Source organism: Hyaena hyaena, unplaced genomic scaffold (assembly GCF_003009895.1).
Source record: "Hyaena hyaena isolate Hyena2069 unplaced genomic scaffold, ASM300989v1 scaffold_406, whole genome shotgun sequence".
Classification (NCBI taxonomy): Eukaryota; Metazoa; Chordata; class Mammalia; order Carnivora; family Hyaenidae; genus Hyaena; species Hyaena hyaena.
In genome coordinates this window covers 843,427-868,619 of record NW_024081038.1, presented here as the reverse complement: position 1 = coordinate 868,619, position 25,193 = coordinate 843,427, and the positions used below count along the sequence as shown (strand labels likewise).

Sequence of the window (25,193 nt, the reverse complement as noted above, 5' to 3'; positions counted from 1 at the left end):
GGCTTCATGCTCAGCATGGAGCCCAACACGAGGCTCGATCTCACAACCCTGGGATCACTACCTGATCAACCAACTGAGCCACCCAGGCGCCCCACCCAAAGTGTTTGTTCTTTTTAATTGCTTATCTGAGGTATTGTACTTTTGCTTGTCAAACTTTAAACGCTCCTAATAGTTCTCAGTCCATATGCCTACCATGCAACCTAACCATGAGATTGTTAGCAGAAATATTTTTTACTTAATAAGGTGTCATCCATGAACGAACAGCACAGGAGGGATCAGGCTGCCCACTGTGGAGTGACTGAAACCACCAGGACCTATGAAGCAGGCTGGAATGAATGATTGCTGCCCCTGGTGCTATGGTTCATGGTTTCAACTGTCTAAGCTCAGTTCCTATAAGCTAACATCCTGAAGGTGGGATGTGAACAAAAGTTCTTAGTAAGGGGATTGGTCTTAATAAAGCCTCCATTTATACTGGAACCAATGACAAAGAACTGACCAATATCCATCGGCCCAAGTGTGGCTCCTTCAGCATCACTGATAAAATACATCATGTAGTTGCACTCATGAAGAATTTATAACAGATTCATTGCTTGGAAGGCCACCTGGAGATCTCTGGCCTGCTGAAGACAGCCCCCAAGCTTCTCAGGAAGACATTCATGGGCTCCAAGACCTGGTCCCTCTACCCTCTCCAGCCCTTCTCTCAGAACTCCCTCTACATGCCAACCATGGAAGACACCTTGCTATTCTACAGCCATCCCTCCCTGCTTTGGTACATGTTCGCTTTCTGCCCAGGATGCCCTACACCTTCTCTGAAGTCCATAATCCTTGTAGGTGGAGTCCAGCTACTTGATACTCCCTTCCCAGTGAAGTCTTTCCTGATTATCCAAGCTGGCCAGAATAGTCGGTTTGCTGCCCCTGGTGCTTTCCCCTGGAAGGGGCTTCCCCCTGTGGGTCTCCTCAACAGAAACCCTCCTTCCTCAGAGCACTTATCACTATAAATTGAGCTTATTTGTACACACTCAGTATCTTCTTCATGAGACTGAGCCCGGTTCACTTTCCTATCTGTGCTTCCAGTGCCTGGGATAGGACTTACTGCAAATAAGGTGACAGTAAATGAGTATGAACTCAATAATAATTACAAAAAGCCCACCACAACTGAATGATGAGGTGAATGAACTTAAAAAGTGGGCAAATGAAGGAATGGACAATGAATGAGTGAGTGAATAAACAGACACAAGAATTATTGGCCATGTTTTGGAAGAATTGAGCATCAAAACGAAATAATGACTATAATGGATTCTTATATTTAAAAAAACCTTTGAATCCCATAGGGGTTTTTAAAAAAAGAAGAGAACACTTCTTTATAGAAGAGTGATAGCAAATAAATATAGAAAGAGGGGCACCTGAGTGGCTCAGTTGGTTGAGCATCTGACTTTGGCTTAGGTCATGATCTCACATTCGTGGGTTCAAGTCCCACATTAGGCTCTGTGCTGACAGCTCAGAGCCTGGAGCCTGCTTTAGATTCTGTGTCTCCCTCATTCACTCTGCTTCTCCCCTGCTCACATTCTATCCCTTTCTCTGTCTCTCAAAAAAGTAAAATAAAATAAAGTGTAAAATTAAAAATAAATAAATATAGAAAGAATGGCAGTAGCAGAAGATCACCATCTTGAAGCCACTGTTGTAATAACTGATTCACCTATGGATGCTAGAGCCACTGAGTGAAAGGTTGCAAGGGAACAGGTTAGTCACATGGTCTCAGCATATCTTTCTGTTACTAAAGGGAATCCTTAGTACTTTCACAGTGAAGAGGTTTGCTAGACCAATGGGCCCCCCCCCCGCAATGGGCTACACTGACATCTTCTGTCTCCTGATGTGATGCAATGGAAAATACACATCATCAACTAGGTTGTGTTCTTGACAAAATTGCTTAACTTGAATCTTATGATGAGGAACTAGTCAGATAAATCCCAACTGTAGAATGCTCTACAATATACCTTGATCTGCACTCTTCAAAAAAGTTCATTTTTTATGAAAGACAAAGAAAAGGTAGATGGCATGTTGCAGATTAAAGGAGACTAAAGAGATATGACAACAAAATGCAACACATGACCCCAGATTGGGTCTCAGAGATTTAAAGGCTAGAAAGACTTTTTTGCGGGGGTCAACTGGAGAAGTTTGAGTAAGAACTGTACAGTAAATAATAGTTTGGGATCAATATTAATTAATTAATTAAAAAAATTTTAAAAGTAAGCTGTACACTTAATGTGGGGCTTGAACTCAACCCCTAGATTAAGAGAAACATGCTCTACTGACTGAGATAGTGAGGTGCCCATTGATATTAAATTTTTTGAGTGTGGGAGTGTCTGGCTGGCTTACTCAGTAGAGCATGTGACTCTTGATCTCAGAGTTAATGAGTTCAAGCCCCACATTGGGCATAGAGCTTACTTTATTTATTTATTTATTTTTTAAATTTTTTTTAATGTTTTTATTTATTTCTAGGAGAGAGAGAGAGAGACAGCGTGAGCAGGGGAGGGTCAGAGAGAGAGGGAGTCACAGACTGAAACAGGCTCCAGGCTCTGAGCTGGCAGTCAGCACAGAGCCCGACGCGGGGCTCGAACCCACGAACCGCGAGATCATGACCTAAGCGAAAGTCGGACGCTTAACCGACTAAGCCACCCAGGTGCCCCAGAGCTTACTTTAAAAAAGAAAAAAGAAGGGGTGCCTGGGTGGCTTGGTCAGTGATGCGTCCAACTTTGTCTCAGGTCATGTTCTCACAGTTTGTGGGTTAGAGCCTGCTTTGGATTCTCTTCTCCGTCTTTCTCTGCCCCTTGTGCATGCTCTCTCTCACTCTCTCTCTCAAAAATTAAATACATGTTTTTAGAAGAAAGAAAAGGAAGAGGAAATAACTTTTTGAGGGCGATAATCATTTTGTGGTTATGCTCTTAGGAAATCTGAAATATTTAGGGATAAAGTGTCATGATGTTCACAACTTACTTTTAAATGTTTCGAGGAAAGTAAAATAAGGAGAGCAATAGATAGAGCAAAGTGTGGTAAAACATTAACAACTGAAGAAGCTAGGTGATGGGTAGTTGGGCGTCTACTGTGCTTTTAACTTTTCCATAAGATTGACATTTTTCATAATAAAAAGTTTGGGGAAAATGCGAATGAGTGAGTAAATGAGTTATTGAACAAATGAATGAGTGTGAATCAATGAGAGAGTGAATTATTGCTCAAACAAGAGATTAATTATGAATAAAGAGATGAGGATGAGAGGGAAGGGCAGTGGTGATCACTAAGCCCCAGGCTGATGGGCCCCAGACTCCCACCTACCCACCCTGCCTCCACCACAGCATACTTGCCCAGCTGCTCCGTCTCCTGGTAGGGCACGTAGATGTTGTTGAGGCCACAGAGGAAGGCGGTCAGGATGATCATGAGGATGAACATGAACCTGGCAGGGGGTGGGATGGGGAAGGATCAGAGAAGGTTTCTACCTTGGGAGAAGTCAGGTTCTGGGAAGAGGGATCAGGCGATGGCCTCCCAGACTCAGCATCTCTTGGCAAGTATTCAAATTTGGTGATTATTAAGAACAGAGAAAGTAAAGGTGGGAAAGGAGAAATCATTTAAAATGGTGCCAAAGCAGGAGCTCTTCCTTGAGAATAAAGGATACTTAGTTGAAGCGATCAAAGCTGGGGATGGGCCAGTCTCCTAGGGAGGAACTGACTTGCTGAGAGGCAGTTCAAGGACGAGTGAGGCAGAGCGTCCTACTGGACAGGATTCAGCAGCAGCAGCAGCAGTAAAGCTACATGTGAGAATGGGTCAGCCTGCAACAGGGGCCAGGGTGAGGGTTTGGGGGTAGAAAAGTCTCGGGGGTGGGATGGGAGGTTCTCCTCAAGCTGAGCTGAGCTGAAGATGCTTGTAGATGTAACCAGGGCTTCAGGCAGGGGATTTCCTGGGCAGCAGGCACTAACTATGGGCTCTGCTCAGCATGAGAGGCCAGGTTTGGCTGCCAATTATAAGGTGATAAGCACCAAGAAGGCCAGATAATGCCATGAGTTCAAAAAGCTGTTATGGAGTAGGAGCAATCCAAAGGGACCCCTGACTCCAGTGCCCTTACCACAAAGATGGGAAAACTGAGGCCCCGAGAGGGTCATGAGGAGCAACAGAACTGGGGCTGGAACTCCCATCCAAGGGCTCTTGCTGCTCTCAGGGGTTCCTAATCTTTTCAGGGGTCATGGGCCTCTTTGAAAATTAGATGAAAGTTTTAGACCCTCGCTGCAGAGAAATGTGCGTTCACATCTATATCCCGGGTTTTTGTCTATAATTTCAGGGCCTCAGAGGTCTCTGGAGCCTCTGCAAGGAAGCGGGGTTAAGAACCCCTATGTGAACTAGAGGTGAAGACTTTCACAAGGAGGTCGAGCGGAGTCTGTCACAGGCGAGGATGCTCTGAGCAGGGACAGTACGCACCGGATCATGTCGTCAATCATCCTGCCAATAGAAATCTGCAGAGTGCCCAGGGACTCATGGGCTGGCAGGATGTAGGCCAGGCGGGTGAAGCTGAGCATGCTGGTGATGGCAAACAGCACTTCTGCCAGGAACTGGGGGTCCTCGGTGAGCCACTCGCTTCGCTCTGTGCAGGGTAGAATGAGGCTGAAGCTGGGAGCCAAGGGAAAGAAGGGCCTGGAAGGGGGGAACCCCAGCTGAGTTGGGGGCCACTCACCAGCTGTGGTGAAATAGTGGCAGGCAGCCCCATCAGGGGCATCCTGGCAGTGCACGTGGGCAAGCCCAGACAGAAGGAGGCGCAGCGCAAAGGCCGCCAGGTACAGGGACAGGATGACTACGTCCAAGATGTTCCACCAGTCCAGGAAGTAACTGCACAGGCCCTCGATCCACACTTCCTTGCACTCAAACCACAGAAAGCCTGAAGGTAGGAGGCAGGGACAGGGTGAGGCAGAACTGTCCTCCCTCCACGTCAGAGCTAGGTAGAGGGGCACCTATCTGTGGAGCGGGGGGAGCTAAAACATCACAGGGACGAAGGTGATAAAACATAACCATGCAATCTACATAAGTAAGAAGTGATCTGTAAAAATAAAAGACTACCGGCTAATGCAGACTCTGCTGTGGGGCCTGTGCGGATGATCTCAGTCCGCTTATGTGCATAAACTAATACGTAGGAGAGGCTGGCACTGGGAGGGAATGGTTTAAATCTGTTTCTCGGGGGGGAGGAGGGATGGGCATGGAGGAGGGCACTTTTGGGTTGAGCACTGAGTGTTATGTGGAAACTAATTTGACAATAAACTATTTGTAAAAAATAAATAAATAGGGGCGCCTGGGTGGCTTAGTCGGTTAAGCGTCCGACTTTCGCTTAGGTCATGATCTCGCGGTTCGTGGGTTTGAGCCCCACGTCGGGCTCTGTGCTGACTGCCAGCTCAGAGCCTGGAGCCTGTTTCAGTCTGTGACTCCCTCTCTCTCTGACCCTCCCCTGCTCACGCTGTCTCTCTCTTTCTCTCCTAGAAATAAATGAAACATTAAAAATAAATAAATAAATAAATAAATAAATAAATCTGTTTCTCCCTGCTCTCCACTGAATAAATGCTGGGAAAATATTTCGAGAATATTGACTTGAAGGGGTTCCAAATTATCCGTCTGCTCTGAGTACCCATGTCTCAGTGGGGAAAAGTGCCAGGCCTAGGGATGAGGGGGGGTCTTGGACAGTGAACCCCATTAACCAGGTAACCCTGCCGCACTGTACCCTTCTACATTCCCTGGATACACATGTGTGCTTTTCTGTCTCCCTAGAGTGCCTTTCCAAACTTGTTTGAAGCCAGGCTCACCTATATGGCCAAGGTCAAATACTGCCTCATCTGCAGAACCTTCCCTGAGCAGGTGTGATGAGTTGCTCCTTGAGCTCTGCTCTTAATGCTCCATTCAGATCTCTGTGATGCCATCAACCTTGGAGCCCTGCGGGATATCTCTTCCTGGGTCTGTCCCCCTCACCGTCCCTGAACTCCAAACCCCTTAAGGACAGGGGCCATGTCTGTTTCATCTCCTTGTTCCTAGTGCCCAGAACAAGGCCTAGTAGTAGTCACTATTAAACTAACATTTGTTAAGTTACCACCATATGCCAGTGGGACCCTGTCACAAATACCGTCCCCAGCCTCCCAGGATTCTAGTGAGGGAGACGGGCAAGTAGCCAAGCGGTTATAATCTGGTACGGTGAATGCTAAGATTGAGGAGCAGGGAAACAAGCTGTTTCAGGAGTATGTAGGAAGGGACCAGGAAAAGTGTCTCAAAAAAAGTGACATTTAAGCTGAGATTTAAAGGAAAAGGGGGAGCTGGCCAAGTGATGGGGCCACGTAGGAAGGGGACAGGGCTGGAAAAGGAAAATGAGTGGGGCGCCTGGGTGGCTCAGTTGGTTAAGCGTCTGACTTTGGCCCAGGTCGTGATTTCATGGCTTGTGGGTTCAAGCCCCATGTCGGGCTCTGTGCTGACAGCTCAGAGCCTGGAGCCTGCTTTGGATTCAGTGTCTCCCTCTCTCTCTCTCTGCCCCTCCACTGCTTTCTCGCTTTCCCTCTTTCTCTCTCTTTCAAAAATAAATAATAAAATAAGTAAACATTTAAAAAAAAGAATTGCAAAGGAAATTCATAGCTGCTCATCAGGATGATTAGCAAGCTTCAGCTGTGGTCAGACATACTTGCCTCCATGTCTCTCCTATAGACCAAGTGTTAGGGTAAGGCAACTTCTTGCTCTTGCAGCCCCTGCTTAAACTTCAACTTGGGTCCTCATAACAACGCCACCATTTATGGATTTAGTAAACTGTATAATTGAAGCATCTCAGTTTGGTCTCTGAGCCTTTCTGTTCCATGACTTTTGGGATAGACAGCTCCTGGCAGGCTACCATTACGCCAGGGTAATTTCCTGCCTGACACTACAGACCCGTGTCTTATTTGTAGGAGGATAGGAACCTCTGGAGCCGCGGAAGAATAGGGCCCCTGCTCAGGGAGTCTTATCACAGGGCTAGATCCCCTAACTAGAGGTGAATGGAAAAGGTCTCTTGGTGTGCTGGAACCCAGAGGGGTTTGGTTCTAGGTCTGGGGGCATCTACAGGCAGAGCCCCCCCGCCCCCATTGGAGTACTTATTTTGAAAAACAGCGAGGGGGCCCACAAGGAGGACCACTACAAATAAAGGGCCCCACATACGAACCTGTGACCCAAACCATGTGTAGGGAAGTCTCCCAGACGCTCTGGCTACGGCCACGGAAGGTGCTCAGCTGTGTCTCCATGGCCAAGGACTCACCCAGCAGGAAGATGAGGAACCACAGATAGGAGGCAGAGTGCAGCAAGAACTTCAGCACTGGGATCTTCAGCAGACGGCCCAGCTTGCAGGGAGAGGGAGGAAAGCATGGCTCTCAGAGGCCTGTCACACCCCTCCCCTTCCTAGAAGAGCTTCCAGACCCCTCCTTTGACTCACGCACTTATTCAGACATTTATTGAGCATGTGCTCTACTTCACATCTCTTTCCTTCACAGCCGCGTGAGGTGAGTAGTAGTATTCCCATGCGTTTCAGCTAAGGAATTGAGGATCAGAGAGTAAAGTGACTTCCCCTTGGAGGCCCTACAGGCTCTTCAGTCTCAACCAAGTTAAAAATAAATTCATCATCTTCCATCCCAAAATGGTTCCTTCTCCTCCTCCTCCTCCTGTGTCCCCGTCTCAGACAACGACCATCTCCCTAACTCCTGCCCTCTGCCCAACCCATCCTCGTGCCTCTAGGAGAGAGAACTTTCTAAAGCACACAACTAAAGGGGTCACTCACTCCATTAAAATCCTACAATGGCTTCTATCACTGCTTATAAAGCTCTACTAGATCTGGCCACTGCCTGCTCCCCACCACTTACTCTTCATTTCAAGGAAATGCTTATTGAAATGAGGTAATAAAGATAGCTGGGTCCGTATAGGCTCTCAAAGAATTTGTAGGGGCAGGGATCTTTTTAAGAGAGTATAGGTCATATATGAGGTTCAGGCTTTGGAGGCAGAGAGACCTCAGTATAAAATGGGACTGGGCTATCTACTGTGTCCCTTGGATAAAAAGAGCACTTCTATTCCCCGTTCCTCTTCTATAAAATGAAAGTGTAATACCTACTTTCCAGGGCCACTTCAAGTGACTTCATGGAAACATTAGCAAAGTGTTCAGTAAGTGACAGTTATCATTAACTTTATTCTTAGTACCCGGGACTTGGGTGCCAGCCAGTAGCCAAGGCAGAGGAAGGGCATGGTGAGGAAGATGAGGAAGGCGACAAAGAGCTTCCAGATGGTGGTGCTTCCACGCCAGCCAGCCAGGTTCCCACACCAGATGGAGGACAGGACTTGCTGGCAGATAGGGTGTGCTACAAACTAAGCACAGACAGCGCATGAGCAACGTGGGTGGTTACCAGGCAGGGAAAAGAGGGGGAGCCAGTTGGGTGCACAGTTCTGCCTTCTCTGCTGCAGAGACTGAGCCATATTTCTTTTCTTCTCAGGCCAGCCAGCTCAGAAGAGAGGCAACTCATATGCCATGTGACCTTGGGCAGACCCCACCCTTGGGCCTTGGTTTCCTAGTCTATGAGGGAGAAGCTGAACTCAAAAGATTTTTCTGGACTCTATGGATTCCTCTTTCTTTCTTGACTCGAAGCCAGGTAGTGGTGGGTGGAGCTAGGTACCAGAGTCTTAGAACCCACAGGGGTTTCTGCCTTCTTAGAGATGTGGGGCACCCATCTTGAGGAGGGGAGGAGCAGGGAAAGTAGGGTTTGATGTTTTGGGGGGCAGGGCCAGGGGAATCATTATGAAGGAAGGCTTTTGGTTAAGCTCCTGGTGGGATAGGATAATTGAAGATGGGTGAGAGGAAGGAGTAAGGGGTGGGAGAGGCTAGAAAGGAAGCGTGTCTTTAATTATGGGGGCAGGCATCTAATGAGGTGGGGAATAATAGAATCACTTGGTATCTAAGCCGTGAGAGATTGTCTACTCTTGTTGAACAGAGAGAGATACTGAAGTTTAACAACAGAAGAAGACTGGACCAAAGTTACCCAATAGGTTAGAGGCAGAGCTGAATAAAACCCAGGTGTCTGGTCTGAAGGTAGAGTCCTAGTGGGTAAGGGAACTTCCAAGGGCTGGGGAGTGGTTAGGGGCTTAGACTGAAGGTAAGAAGGGAGTTGGGGAGACCCATAGGACCAAGGCCTAGCTAGAAGGGTGCTCAGGATCAGGTCTCAGAGGGCAGGGGAAGGACTTATTTGGCTGGGCTGGGGAATACCTAGCCGCAGCAGGATAGGGATTAGGGAAGGGGTATGGGGGGTGGGTAGTGCCCAGCTGACCCGCTTCTGGTTGTAGTTGACGGCCAGTCGCAGCCTTGCCAGGTTGGGGATGCCTTCCTCAAAGGCCTGGCCCAGGCCCTCAGCCTCGGGTTCAGTCTCGTTGTCTTCGCCCAGGTCATTGAGTACCGCGGTGACCTCGCTCTGGTTCCGGCACATGCCCAGCAACTCAAAGCCATAGTCCTGGCTCAGTGACTCCAGGGCAATGTACTCGGGCTGCAGGGAAGCAGATCTGTGTGTGCTGCTGCCCTGAGGGCCAAGCCCTGTTAAGTCAGCTCCACCCTCCCAACAGTGGGCCTGGCTACCTCTGTCCTGCCTCAGACTGTCACCTTTCCACATCTGGTGTCCCTCTGAGTCATCCATTCCTTCTCTGCCACCTCAGCTCTCCTCCTTGCTATAATGAGGTGTCTCCATGTCAACTTTGCTTCTCTGGTGCTCCAACAACTCATCACTAAGTCATTGCAACCCAAACCTCTCTGCCACCTTTGCCCATCCCTTGTACTTCCTTTTCCGGTTCCCTGTTTCCTGTTCTACTTCTCGTCCTCTTCTTTATGCCTTTCTTGTGTTCACTTCATTGATTTTTTTGAGCACCTGCCTTACATGAGAATCTGTGTTGGCGGTATTACAAGCAGACATGAGTAAGGCAGTTCTTGCTCCACTTTACCCAGTCCATTCTCGGTTTTACTCAGGGCCCCAGTTCCAGAGAGAATGCAGGCAATAATTTCAGGAGGCTAGGCCTGCGCCCAGCACTGTCCCTCAGATCGTGTCACACTGGACCAGGTGCTTCCCCTAGGCAAGCCTCAGCTCCCTGGCCTGGAGGGTAGGGGTGACAATCTGTGCTGCCTCCCTCAGTGGGCCACTGTGAGCACGCAGGTAAAGTCCTTTGGAGGAACCACTCTTTCCTGCTACCTGTGAGATGGAGGCTCTGATCCCTCCATGACTCTGGTGAAATGGCATGCTGTTTCCCCAGCTTACCTGGCATGGGCCACATCCTGCCTCAGAACTCTGTTTCCCCACCTAATGGTAATCTCGAGCCTGGGGACCAAGTTTTCTTGGCACAGAGGGGGTGTCAGGGGATGAGTGAGGGACAGGACTGGGCTGGTGGCATTTAAGGCTCCTGACCAGTCCCCGCCTCCAGGCCTCTCCCGCTTCCCTTCACTCCTCTGTCCCACACAGGCCCTTGTACTCATCACCATGTGTACTTTTCCTACCCAATAGCCTGTGCTTGGACTGCACATTTTACTGCAAATATCCTCCCTACTCCTCTTCCTCACTTGTAATAAACCTCCTGGCTGTGCAGCCAAGATTAATTTTGCTTCTTTGAAGCAGTCTGCCCTGAACACAACAGCTCTAGCTTCCTGACCTCTCTTTTCTGGGTTTGAAGCCATGGAGCACCCTCCACAGAGGCACGAAATGAAGCTGAGCATCCTAGGAGTGGCTTGTCCACCTCACTCTTGTTGATCACAAGCTTGAGGCCTCAACACACAATGTTCAATGTGGGGGCCTCACAGTAGGTTTTCAGAAAGGATGGGTCCCAGGGGTGCCTGGACAGCTCAGTCATTTAAGCATCTAACTTTGGCTCAGGTCATGATATCTCGGTTTATGAGTTTGAGCCCTGCGTTGTTCTCTGTGCTGACAGCTCAGAGCCTGGAGCCTGCTTCAGGTTCTGTCTCCCTCTCTCTCTGCCCCTCCCTCACTTACGCTCTGTCTCAAAAATAAAGATTGAAAAAAGTAAAAAAAGAAAGGATGGGTCCCACTGAATGTCACCTCTAAGTCTGTCTAGCTGCTTTTCTATCTGTGCTCTCCCTCCTCCCTCAGACACCCAGGGCATCCCTAGGGTGGGGTTTGTGCCGCCCCATAAAACTAGGTGGCCCCAGAGTGATGGCTCTCTCCCCATTTAATGGAGATTTACTGAGGACAGAACTAGGCCTCATTATCTTTCTGTTGTTTTCCACTTCCTAGAAAACCCACCACAATCCCACCCCTGCCTGTGTGGAAGGACAGATGTGGGGGACCAAGGGCAGGAGAAAGTATGAGAAGCCAACCTTAAACTCAGGTTCCTTGCATGCAAGGCGCCTGAGCTCCCGACTGAGCTGGAAGGCAGCCAGCATGGCATCCTCACTGGCGAGCGAGAGGTGGGCCCTGCTGGCAATGCCACGGTAGGTGTTGATGCGGGACAGGGAGAACTTCAGCAGGTCATAGCGGCGGGCATTGCTGCACTCGAGGCAGGCGCAGGAGACTGGGTGGGGCCGGGCGATGGTGTGGCCCTGGTCCATGAGCAGCTGTGCGATCTCATACAGGTCTTTCTGGCAGGCCAGGGTGAGTGGCGTGACGCCAGGGGCAAAGCGCGAGCCATCAATTGAGGAGTCAAAGAAAGCCAGTGAGAAAGACCTAGTATCCACTTTGTGACCCTTCTCCTGTTCCAGCCGGGCCAGCAGGCGACGCACTGCTGCTGGCTGGTTTGTGTCCACTGCCACTAGCAGTGCCTCATGGATCTGCCGGAAGTCAAACTTGACCTTGGCCAACAGCACATCAGTGATGGCCTCATGGCCCAGCCGGATGGCCAGATTGAGAGCTTCCCTCCAGGAGCGGTCCTCGGCCTCCTCCACATTCCTCAGCGGCCCGCATGACCTGCTGCCTGAAGCCTCCACCCCAGACTCCAGCAGGTGCTGTACTAGGCCCAGACGGCCTTCCTGGATGGCAGCCAGGAGCGGAGGTGGGAACTTCAGCTTTTTGTTCACAATCTCAGTCCAGTTGGGCTGTGGTTAGATAAAGGATAGAGGGGGTGGGACCCCCAGTCCCCAACCTCCTTTGCTTTGGGGCCTCCCTCACCCTTCCACCTTTAAGCCCTCAACCCAGCCACTGTTCTATTGTGCTTTAGCCCAAACACATACTAACAGTGTTGCTTTCAAAGGGCATTTAGTGTTGTGCCTATATATGCTCCTTCTGAGCACTTCACAAGTACGTTAACTCAATCCTTACAATAACCCTGTGAGGTAGGAGCGATCACGTCCCCTTCAACAGGAGAGGAAACTGAGATATAGACATGCCAAACCACTTTGATGAGATGTGGACCCAGGCAGTCTGGCTGGGGAGTTAGTGTTCTTAACTACTCTTTTATGGTACTTCTCAACTCAAATAGGAATTGTTACTAGTTTTGGGTTTCTGGAATCTTTACTTATTTGAAACCTCCAAAATGCGGGATATAATAATATAGACAAATAAATGATTCCATTTTCTTCTTTTAAGGAAATTAACAATGCCACCACCTTTATCCATCTGAAATTAAATTCTATATCAAATATACATCCTATACTATAGTATATATGGTTTACCCAATGTAATCATCTTACATAATGACAATATGAATGTTTCCCCCAAAATTGTGTTTGTGTAGGGGGTAACTTTCATTTCCATGTTTTTTGGGAATCAATCATTTTGGAAACACCCTTTTATACCATAGTAGTTTCTTGTATAGATTTTGTAAGCTCTTAGTAAATAATCCTACTTACTGAAATACTGATATTTAGAAAATTGGTTTTGGTTGGCTCTTTTTAAAAAACAATTAGCTTAAAACTATACAAATGTATTCTTACAGTTCTAGAGGTCAGAATTCAGAAATCAGTATCATAGGGCATAGGAAGTCCAGGTGTTGGCAGGACAGAATGGCTCTAAGGGAGAATCCCATTCCAGCTTCTAGAGCTATGTTCCCTGCATTCCTTAGTTTATGACTACCTGCCCCCAAAGAGCAGCACTGAAGATTACCAAGGTCTCCTTAGTCACCATTGTATTGCGTAGATCCTTAGGTGAGGCAGTGCCAGGCCTGGGCCTAGCCAGGGTTCCCTTCCTCAGCACAACTTCTACCTTGCAGCAACCCACACACATTGGGCCAGTGTGGGCACTCTGAAAAAGGGTGGCTTAAAGCAGGTGGACCAGGCCACGCTAGGAATCTACCACAGGATCTGCCCGCGATCCACTCCCATCTTGCTGACTTCGTCTCCCAGCTGCTCATCCCTCTGAGAGTCCCAGAGCCTCTGGAGGACAGGTCCAGACACGTCTGCACAGGAGGGTCTTTGAACTGGGCTTTCCCCACACCCCTCAGCTCTGTCCCGGCCTCCTAGCACATCCCAATACTCCTCCTGCGCAACCTTCCCTGGCTTTGCCCTCTCCTGTTTTTGGTGACATTTCTTCCTCAGTGCTGCCTTGTTCCTCTCTTCTACCAGGCCTAGCTGACCCTGCAGTGCTCTTTTCTCTGGGCCCAGGCTCAGGACTCCAAGGGCTCCCCTCCACAAACATGGCAATGTCCATCACCCTGCATGGCAGCTAGGATATCCTTACTGTCCCTGTGGCTCAATCTGCTGTTTTAATCATGGCCAGAAATGGGACCAGGATGAGGGAAGGTAGGAGAACAGGCCTCTTACCGTGAGGAGGTCCATGGCTGCACCCACCTAGGCTGGCAGGGACCGAAGGACTGAACTCCTGCTGTGGCTACTCCCGACTGTGCCCGGCTTCCTCTTTCCTACCCTTGAGTTTAGAACCCCGCCCTGGGCCCTCCCTTTGCCAGGACCAGCTGCTCCCCCTCTGCCCTGTGCCCTCGAGACCAGAGGAACTGCTGAATACCACACAGTGAAAACTTCTGGGGAGGAGGAGGACACAGTTGCTCAAGAAAGGTGCGGGAATAGAATTTAGAAAGCCATAGGTCGAGGAGACCTTGGAGACCCTCTGGTCCAACTGCCTCATACAGATGGGGACTGGGTTTTGCCCAAGGTTTGCCTAGAACCATTCTTTAGTCATTAACCCATCTGATCCCTGGAATTGCTCTGCAAGCAGGATGGGGGTTTTCTGTTACTGATGCTTAATTCTGGGTCCAAGATGAAGAACTCAAGTTGCTTAAGGTCACAGAGCAACATCGTTAACTTGATTGTATGGAGGGAGGGAACCCACCAAGGATACTGGGAGTTAAGCTCATGGGATGCTGGAGGTCAGCCTCAGGCTCAAAAATCACTCTAACTTTCCAGTATACCACAGGGTCTCATCTGCCAGGCAGTGCTTTTGTTTTCACTGGGTCTGGTTTTTCTTTCAGGAAAATGGGCATGAGGATGTTTCATCACTCACTGAGAGGAAGATGTTCTGTATTATGCCTCAAAGCCCCAGAGAGATTATCAGTTCTACCCCAGAAGTTCCAGAGGGGAAAAGGAAGGATCTGTCTTTGGGAGAACAGTGTGCCATGGTGATAGAAGCCTTGACAACTGGGAGTGGAGAGCAGGCTGGGCCCAGAGGTGCCCTGAGGCAGAGTCCTGGGGGAACAAGTAGAGAGGAGAGAGGACAGCCTGGCCTTATTAGCTCTTCTCCGCTGTCAAGAGGTCTACTCCCATTTGAGTCACAGAGGGCGGGGGGGCCAAAACCACAGGACCTCATGGCTCATGCCTGAGGGACCTCCCCACACATGCTGGCATGTTCTTCTACTTCTCCTGCTGAGAAGTCCAATTGGCATATAGGGCACTGGACCCAGGAAGTGGGTGGTGAGCTGTCCGGGGAGGACAGCCACAGGACAGACGGTGATGAAGATGGTGAGGAGGAGGGAGAAGCTGGGTGAGGTGGGGAGGTCTCTCCACAAGTGGCAGCATGCCGGGGAAGAACTTCAATGCTGAAGGAGCCTGAAGGGGAGAGAAGGAGGTTAACAAAGTTGGGCCTGCTCCCAGAGTGGGCTGTTTTTGCAGGAAGTTTACTCTGGCTGGATAGTATATGTCTTACACTATCTGCTCAGGAATCCATCGAATATTTATCAAGGGTTTACTGTATGCCTTCCACTGTGCCAGGAGCTGAGGGGTGTAAACCCAGGCCTGTCCTTCTGGACTGTAGAGGTCAGGAAAGAAGATAAACTAAAGCTGCAAGCAACTGTGACACAAAGCAGAAGGGAGAAGTGCTAAGTGCTGAGAGAAGACTTGGCAAATAAGTACCATTTGAACAGGGACTTAAGAGAACTGGGACATGGAGGGAAAAGTTCTGGAGAAAATGCGAGGCCCTCTCTGCTAGTATTTTATATTTTGTTTCATGTTTTTCCTGGGCACAGGGCCCGTGTCCCTTCCTCAGCTGGGCCAACACGATGTGAATATGTGCTCAATATAGACTTGTATGTAACTGTGGGGAAGACTAGGAGTCCAAGCTCGAATGTTCCCTGTCAGCATTCCTAGATCGCCCAGTCCTGCCTCAAGGGATGCCTAGCAGCCCCACAGTAACCCCTGAGCCGCAGCAGCTCACCTGAGCAAATGGGGCACAGCGAGCTATCCTGGACCCCACTGCTTTGCGCCTGGGGTCGCTGGTGTTCTCTCTGCCCTGCCTTTGTTATCGCCCTCTGGTTAGGCCGACAGTTCAAGCTGGATAAAGGCCTGTGAGAGAGAATAAAGACCAGCTATTAGTAAGAGGCCACAAGGGCTGAAGGAGCCTTGAGTTAGGACAGAAGATTGTGGACTTGTCGATGTGGAGCCAAAAGCCCTAGTTGGAGTTCTGGTTTTCCCACTTGATGTACCCATCTCGAGGGAGGTCATTTAACCTTGAACATCTGAGAACAGAAGTTCTATTGCTGCTCTTGGGTTTTTTAAATTATTTTTTCTTATTCACATATAATGCACAGCCCATAAAATTCATCCTATTAAAGTATATTATTCAACGGTTTTAGGATATTCACAAGGTTGTGTAACCACGACTGATTCCAGAACATTTTTATCACCCCCAAAAGAAACCCTAGACCCATTAGTAGTCACTCCCACACCTGCCCTCACCAGGACCCTGGCAACAGCTAATCTATTTTCTGTCTGTATGGATTTGTCTATTCTGGACATTTCACATAAATCCAATCACATGATATGTGGTCTTTTCTGACTGACTACTTTCACTTAGCATGTTTTAAGGTTCGTCCATATTGTAGCATGTGTCCATACTTCATGGTTGAACAATATTCTATTGTAAAAATATACCACATTTGGTTTACCTGTTCATCAATTGGTGGATATTTGGGTTATTTCCACCTTTTGGCTATTATGAATAATGCTGCTAAGGACATTTGACTATACGTTTTTGTGTGGACACCTGTTATCAGTTCTTTGTGGTCTGTTCCTAGGAGTGGAATTGTTGCGTCCTATGGTAATTCTGTTTAGGTTTTTGAAGAACTGTTTATCAAGGTGGCTGCAGTATTTTACATTTTCACCAGCAATGTATGAGAGTTCCAATTTCTCCACATCTTTGCCAACATGTTATTGTCTTTTTTTTAAAATTTATTTTTAAAGTAAGTTCTACACCCAGCGTAGGGCTCGAACTCATGGTCTCGAGACCAAGAGTTGCATGCTCCACTGACAGAGCCGGGCAGGCGCCCCTGCTATTGTCATTTTGATTACAGCGACCCTAGTGGGTGTGATCACAGTAGTTTTGATTTGTTCTTCTCTGATGGCTAAAGATATTAAGCATCTTTTGATGTGCTTATAGTCCATTTATTTATCTTCTTTGGAGGAAAATCCATTCAGATCTTTTGTCCATTAAAAATTAGGTTATCTTTTTATTGTTGAGCTGTAAGCGGTTCTCTATGTATTCTAGAAACAAGTCCCTTATTGGATATCTGATATGCAAATAATACCTCACATATTCTGTGACTTGTATTTTTATCTTTTTGACAGTGTAGTTTAAAGCAGAAAAAAGACTTCAATTTTAATGAAGTCCATGAGATACAGCATGCCCATCTTCAGATTCTGATTTCCTACAGAACTTCCTCCTTGCCTAACTGACAACAAGTGGACAAGGACATCTTTTCTCTACTACCCTCTGGGTCCAGACCATGAGATCAAGACACAATGGTACTCGATGATCTAACTAAGACACAGTGGGGGAAGTGGTGTAGACGGGCAATAAGGTTTGGGGAGGTGATATGGCTCTTTCAGGTTGATCTACTCACCTGTGGGCTTGCACTTTCCGTCTCTTTGTCTTGCCCACATTATTTTCTGAGTTTTGCTCTTCTGGTTTGAGCTCTGTGTTAGAAATACTCATTAAAATCTAGCTCATTAACAAGAAGCCCTTCATATACGATGTTCCCTTTTTTGCTGCTTTTAAATATTTTTGAGAGAGGGAGAGAGAAAAAATGTGAGTGGGGGAGGGGCAGAGAGAGACGAAGACACAGAATCTGAAGCAGGCTCTAGGCTCTGAGCTGTCAGCACAGAGCCAGACACGGGGCTGGAACTCGCAGACAGCAAGATCATGATCTGAGCCAAAGTGAGATGCTCAACCGAATAAGCCACCCAGGCACCCCTTTTTTCTTTTTTAAAGTTTATTTATTTTTGAGAAAGAGCACACACACATGCAGGAGAGACAGAGAGATGGGGAGAGAGGGAGAATCCCAAGCAGGATTCTTCTTGCACTGTCAGCAAGAAGCCAGACTAAGGGCTGGAACCCATGAACCGTGAGATCATGACCTGAGCCGAAACCAAGAATCTGATGCTTAACGCAGTGAGCCACCCAGGCGCCCCATGAAATTCCTTCTTTTAAGAATATTCTTTCTATCCTTTTTGCCTGGTTAATTCTTTCTTACTCTTCAAGTCTCAGATAAAATACTAATTTCTGTGAGGCACTTTCCCTGAATTCTCTAATCTATTATGCTTTGCCTTTTAAGTACCCATCACAGCTTGCAGTTGTAGACTTACTTGAATGACATGGAAATGTCTCTCCATTAGGGTAGGAGAACTGCTATTTTATGTGCTGTGGATCCCTGACACCTAGCATGAAGCTTTGCACACGGAGATGTTCGGATATCTATCAAATGAGTAGCAACAAAACCCAGCAATGAACATTTGTCTAGCTATTCAGAACCTATGAAACACTTTATATAGGAGTTAGTATTTTGCAGGTACTTTCATAGCTCCAGTGTGCAGCTGACTGGGTGCCCCCAAAAGGTTATACCCTTCCCATTTTCTGTCTCTTAAAATAATAAACTACGTCCTTTCTTATGTTGTAGACAGCTTCGGAAAGGACTCCTATTGATACCTGCCTCCTGGTATTTATGCCTCCCCCTGAATTTAGGCAGAACCTCGTAACTTGCTTCTAATGAATAAAATGTGGCAGAAGTGATGGGATGCCACTCCTGGGATCAGGTTATAAAAGACTGACTTGTTAATTAATTAATTTATTTTTAGTAATCTCTACACCCAACATAGGGCTTGAACTCTTGACCCCAAGATGAAGAGTCACACACTCTTCCGACTGAGCCAGCCAGGCGCCCCGGACTGACTTCTTTCTTCCTAGTATGCTCTCTCTTGCCCTCTAGCTTGTTCAGTCTGATGAACAAGCTTCCATGCTGTGAGGTGCTCCAGGGAGAGGCTCTCATGGCAAAGGAACTGAGAGAAGCCTCAGTCCTACAACTCATGAGGAAATGAATGCTACTAACAACCATGTGACTGAATTCGGGAGCAAATCATTTCCAGTGGAGCCTTGAAAAGACTATAGCTTTGTGACAGATCTGGAGCCGGAAGATGCTGTTAAGTCATGCCCAGATTCCTAACCATGAGAAACTGTGAAATGATAAATACTATTGTAAGCTACTAAGTTTGGGGGTAATTCGTTATGCAATAGTAGATGAACAATGTGCCCTATTTCTGCCATGAGATAATATGCTTACTATTTCGGTAATTTTGGCCAGTTCTTTGAAACCGATCAGCTGTTTCCTTTTTAAAAATGTTCCCAGTGAAGCAATGAGTGAAACCAAAGGTTTTCAGTGAGAACTCTACTTGTTTTCTCTTTTACTATCTAGAACAGTAAAAAGAACAAGAACTCTGGGGTTCAAACCTTGGTTTTGCCACTTAATATCTGTGTGATTCAGAAATACCTCAGATTCTTTTGTAAAATGAGTATAACAGTATCTACTTCACAAGTTTGTTATGAACATTAAATAAATTAGTAAAAGTGCATTAGCAATGTCTTGTGCTAAGTAGGAGCTCCAAAATGGTGAATCTTTTCTTCCTCTGTGATAAAATCATGCTATTCCCCTACTTTATCTCCCCAACAAGCTCCATACACCATCACCCTGACTTAACTGTCCTTCTGAAGTAATCACAAAACATTAATACTGCAAGAGGGCGAAAAGCTTTTTGGTTTAATTCCTTCACTTTGAAGATGGGGGAATTGAGGCCCAAAGAGATAAGGATTCCTGATTTCAATTACTATATAGTATTTGACTTCTCCTCTGGTAACAAGGCACTGACAATGGTCTTTTCTCCCACAGGAAGTCCCATCTGTAAGCCACCCTTGTATAGCAGCAGTGGATTCAGGGAGGAAGGATGGTGCCAGGGAGAGCAAGGAGCCAAAGGTAGGTCATGGGGACTCACCTGTGCTGGCTGGATGACTGGGACCAGGTTCTGTGTGGCTGTTTTTTGTGCTTATCACGCTCGTGGGGGGCACCCTGCGGGCAGCTGAAAGCACCATACCGGCTGAACGTCCCAAAGCCCCTGGCTGCAGCTGCTTTAGGATATTCTTAAGCTTTGAAATTTCCTTGGTGTTCCTGTAGACAAACAGAGAGGACTCAGTTTCACTCAGAACAGAGACTCCATTCCTCTCACTCAAGTCAGTGACATCTAACCAAGAAAGCCAGCTTGATATACAGATAGGGTTATGTCCCGAGGTTGTGATTAAGTGGGGGGAAACCAGGCACGGCTTGTGTGCCTGTGAGTGACTTGGTAGCATTTCTCTTTTTGGGAGAAAGAAATGAGAAGTGGACAAAGGACCTATGTTCCAGTAGCTACGTACGTTTGGGGATCTGGGAAGAATGTCCTCCGAATGGAAGGATTAGCCAGCCAGGGGCTGGGATCAGACTCCTGGGCATCAGAACCCTAAGGAGAAAAAAAACAGAGAAATATGAACTACAGACATTTGCCACCAGGGGGAGCTGCCACCTGTGCCAGGGCTATTCCCAAACCTGAGGACTTCAGCTTAATGACTAAGCATATTTGCTATAACTTCATGGGGCACCTTTGCTTGTGTGCACACTCTCTTCCAGGTCTAAGATTCGAGATTCAGTAATGTTGTATACTTAGTTCCCCAATGCTAAGTAAGGGTCTTGTCATGATCCTGAAAGTCCCTGGGATCAAAGAATATATGTTGCTGGGAAAAATGGGGTCATGGGACTAAAAACCATGTGCAAACTTTTGAAAGCATATATATACACACATGTAATTTAAATCTGTACATATATAAAATTCATTCATGTAGGTACAAAACTCCAATCACTTGTCTCTCTTCATACACCTACATGAGAGAAACAATGCATACGTATATATTTCGCATTAGTTAAAAATAGTCCTATTTTGAACTCTTTTGAGGACATTTTTCTCGTCTAAATATTAATAGTATTATTTTATTTCCAGTATGATTTATTTTGTGAAAATTTTGTTCACCTGCAACTAAAAACCTACCAATTTAAGCCACCATTTCTAGCTATTTATAGAAATGTGTGTGTATGTATGTATAGATACCTCTCTACTTCTAACTCCAGAAATTTCTACATGTGAAAATCATGCAATAAAAAATTTCTACATAGATTTTATTTATGTGGTATGTGCTACGGTTTCTATTTTTTCAAAATTCAATTTATCTGTCAATTCATCTGTACCTATTTCCTTTTTTATTTTTCCAAATTTCCTTTTTCCCTTGAATTTAAAAAAATGAAAAAACTTTGTCTTTAATTTAGTTGACTCTTCTATAGGAGATTCTTTTATTTTTTAAATTTTTAAATGTTTATTTATTTTTGATAGAGACAGAGCACAAGCAGGGGGTGAGCAGAGAGAGAAGGGGACACAGAATCTGAAGCAGGCTCCAGGATCTGAGATGTCAGCACAGAGCCTGATGTGGGGCTTGAACTCACGAACCACGAGATCATGACCTGAGTAGAAGCTGGTCGCTTAACTGACTGAGCCACCCAGGTGCCCCTATCGGAGATTTCTTAAAAATATATTTTTTAAATGTTTTATTTATTTCTGAGAGAGAGAGAGAAACAGTGTGAGCAGGGGAGGGTCAGAGAGAGAGAGAGGGAGACACAGAATCAGAAGTAGGCTCCAGGCTCTGAGCTAGCTGTCAGCACAGAGCCTGATGCAGGGCTGAATCCACGAACCGCGAAATCATGACCTGAGCTGAAGCTGGATGCTTAACCAACTGAGCCACCCAGGTGCCCCTAGGAGATTCTTTTAAAGGTAAACATCTTTCTTGTAAAGCATGACTTTGGCTTCATTCTGCAAACATGAGAAGTAGTATTTTTATTTCCATTCACAGCCTCTTTGATTTATGTATGTATATACATATGTATGTAATCACCTTTACCATTTAATATTTTATAATTGCCCTTACAATCTCATCTGGGACACAGCATTAATAATTTTGAAATATTTTGTTTAATTTTTCTGGATTTCTATTTTTTCTTTACCTTGTCTCATATATTTTAGAGACTACCACTAGAAAGGGTAACTAGATGGGTGTGGAGATTTATGGTTTATTTAACTCTAAGTGAGATTAATCATTAGGAACTGAGCTTCCATGCACAGGTTACATGGAGTCAGGTGGCCTAGATTCAGACCTACTCTGAGACTTATTTAGCAGTGTGACCTGGGACATGTCACTAAAGTTCTCTGTGCTTCTGTTTCCTAACTAGAAAACCAGTGCCATGAAAGACCCTATGTCATGGGGTTAAAAGCCCGTATGTTTTGCTTTCACTCTAATATACCATTAGAACAACACATCTTACATTTTAAACATCTTATGAATGCCATCAATCTGTTTCCATGTATCAACACTCTCTTTTAAAAACATTTTAGAATTTCTTTCCCTGTGGTTTCACTGAAACCACATGAAATATATGTGGAATATATTTCACTCCGCTATTGATAGCCCTTCTGACATTATAGCTCTGGAGTTGCTGACTTCCTCCTTGGTCTTAAAGGTGCAAAAGAAGCCCTTATTTAGCCTATAATCAGGGAGACTGTATGTCCTGATTTGCCCAGGACAATACTGTTGTCTCTATGTAATTAATAGCACTCTTTTTTCCTCTCCAAGTGTCTCAGTTTGGATGGTAAACTTTATGGTGGTGATCCTATCTACAACTTGCCTCTGAAAGTAAGTTATTCTAAAAGCCTACTTTGTTCTAGGCACTGTTCTAGCTGCCAGGAATCAGTATGGAACAAGACAAACAGGTCCCTCATCTCATGCTTCCATTTTATTGAGGCCAGGCCCACAGGGCTGTAGCTTCATTCGTGTCGGCCCCCTGGCACCGCAATACTAGAACCTGGCAGAGCACATGGAGCTGCTTCCACTGGTCCTGCTGCATTTTTTAGCCCTTCCCACGAAGGAGGAGTAAATCTCAGACCAGGCTTTACTGTGTCTCCATTCTCTGGGTCTCCCCCAAGGCTCTACTACAGAAGCATCTCCATTTCCTCCTCCATTTTCTCTTCTGATGCCCCCCGGTCTGTTTTTCTCAGTAACCTCAACAAGAGTGACACCTGCGATGTTCACTCTTGGAACTGAACTTCTTTTGGTTATGTCAGATGTTTGGAGCTTTTTTTAAATTTATTTGAGAGAGAGAAAGAGAGAGAGAGAGGGAATCCCAAGCAGGCTCTGAGTCATCAGTGCAGAGCCTGATGCAGGGCTCAATCCCACAAACCATGAGATCATGACCTGGGCCGAAAACAAGAGTCAGACACCTAACCAGCTGAGCCACGCAGGTGCCCCAGATGTTTGGAGCTTCTAGAAATGTATTATGTGCATAGGAAGCTCTGTGGTATAATGACAGGAGACTGATTTCTAGTCTGTCTTCTGCTCTGGCTCACTGTGTGAATCTGAATAAGCAAGTGTCCCTAGCTGATACATAAAATGAGGTGGCTGGGGCTTGATGCTCTCTAAGTATTTTTCACCTCTAGAATTCTACAACTCTAGCTTTGTGTGATTCTGTCTTTGTATTTGTTTGTGAGTGAATTATATGGTAGAGGGTACTGAAAAGAAATGAAGACATCAGTGGTAAGAAAGCAGGAGAAGTCAGAATAGGCTCAGGATGAAAAAATAACTAGAAAACTGGCTGAGAAGAGAGGACGTAAACTGACCAGATACCTATCCATCTCTTAACAGCCTGTGTGTGTTGTACAGGGAAAGAAAGCAGGAAAACAAAACTGAAGAGCACATATCTAAGATTGTAACTGGCTTTCCTGGCAGGTGGGTCAGGCAACAACAATGACAGAGACATGGTAAGTGAGCCCTGGGACTTTCAGATGCTAGAAGGAAAAGTCTGATGAAAGCTAGAGCCCACAGGAACCTAAACCTTAAGAAGGAGATTAAGTTTGAATCCAAAAAGAAATTTCATTCTTGCTAAAGAACCAATGGTCCAGCAGCTTTGTGTACACTGTATTGCAGGCTCACTGCCAAGGGTGAAAGGGAAGAGGAGTTGTTCACTCTTACCTGTAAGGAAGGGCAGCAAGCCCATTTCTGTTTTTATTTGAGCATGTGTGTGTCTTTACCCCTCAATCAAGACCCAGCCTTCTAACCAAAAACTGAGAAAAGTGGGAAAATATGAAGTCCTTATTCCATTGTCGTACATACCTGAGTTAGCCTAGAGCTCCCAGGAGCAGAGGGACCCCCCACAGGGTCATGTGAGGAGTCCAGGGAGGAACACACCCGGAGGAAGGCCAGGCCAAAAGACTGCTGACGTGTGAAGGGTTGGGAGCAGGTCAGGCGAAGTCGATCCCAGGACTCACCTTAGGCTGCAGCCAGGAAATCATCTCAAGGGAAAAAGAGAGAAAATAAGAGGGAGAGTAAATGGGTGAACGGGAGGGACAAAGAAAGAAAGAGAAGGTCAATACTGAGGAGAGGAAAGACAAGGACTATACAGATTAAACTCTGATAAAAGGAAAAATGAGACCATCATTAACTGGCCCCTTAGGCCTTGGTGCTCAGGGTTTGGCAGTGCCAAGCAGGCCAGTTAAGATGCACTTAGACCCAGTGCCTTGCCTTCGCACCATCACTCCTCTGTCACAGGTCCACACCGTTCCCAGCACAACCTCATTCTACACCTCTCCAGGGACCTTGTCAATGTCTCATTTTATTTATGAAAGTTTTTTTAAAACTTTATTTTATTTTTTAATGTCTATTTATTTTTGATGGAGAGACAGTGTGAGTGGGGGAGGGGCAGAGAGAGAGGGAGACACAGAATGTGAAGCAGGCTCCAGGCTCTGAGCTGTCAGCACAGAGCCCAATGTGGGGCTTGAACTCACGAGCTGTGAGATCATGACCTGAGTCGAAGTCAGACGCTTAACCAACTGAGCCAACCAGGTGCCCCAGTTTATTTACTTATTTTGACACAGAGAGAGAGAGAGACAGAGAGCACGCGCGCACAAGCGAGGGAGGGACAGAGAGAGGGAGAGAGACAGAATCCCAACCAGACTCCACACTGTCAGTGCAAAGCCCAATGCAGAACCTGAACTTATGAACTGTGAGATCATGACCTGAGCCGAGACTGAGTCAGATGCTTAACTGGCTGGGCCACCCAGGCATCCCCAATGTCTCATTTTAGGAGGTACCTGTAGTGTTGGGGTCTGAGGTGACCACTCGCCCTGTGGATTAGATGAGCTACAACTGCTCCTCCTGGACCATGAGACTTCCACCTCCCTCACAACGCTCCATGGCCTCCATACAGACTCACTGTGTGACATGCTAATACTGCAAACCTTTCTCACCTTTGCTTGCCAGCACCCTGTGGTGGCACCTCATCTCCTGCACCTCATAGGCCCCTCCCATATCCTTCTCCTACACCTCATAGGCCCCTCCCATACCCTTCCTTCACACTAC

The 25,193-nt window shown here is 46.7% G+C and overlaps 1 protein-coding gene across 1 annotated transcript in view; it reads right to left on the bottom strand.

The window, feature by feature from the left end:
• Positions 1-25,193, bottom strand: part of LOC120245132 (short transient receptor potential channel 2) — a 36,375-nt gene that overhangs the window by 5,603 nt on the left and 5,579 nt on the right. Inside the window, 15 exon segments of the mRNA XM_039252048.1 lie at positions 3,356-3,448; positions 4,465-4,627; positions 4,718-4,918; positions 7,202-7,376; positions 8,224-8,388; positions 9,342-9,554; positions 11,384-12,105; positions 13,927-13,947; positions 14,292-14,314; positions 14,884-14,995; positions 15,600-15,727; positions 17,284-17,356; positions 19,703-19,875; positions 20,121-20,203; positions 23,949-24,127. Of these exon segments, the coding sequence (XP_039107979.1) occupies positions 3,356-3,448; positions 4,465-4,627; positions 4,718-4,918; positions 7,202-7,376; positions 8,224-8,388; positions 9,342-9,554; positions 11,384-12,105; positions 13,927-13,947; positions 14,292-14,314; positions 14,884-14,995; positions 15,600-15,727; positions 17,284-17,356; positions 19,703-19,875; positions 20,121-20,203; positions 23,949-24,127 (2,524 nt within the window).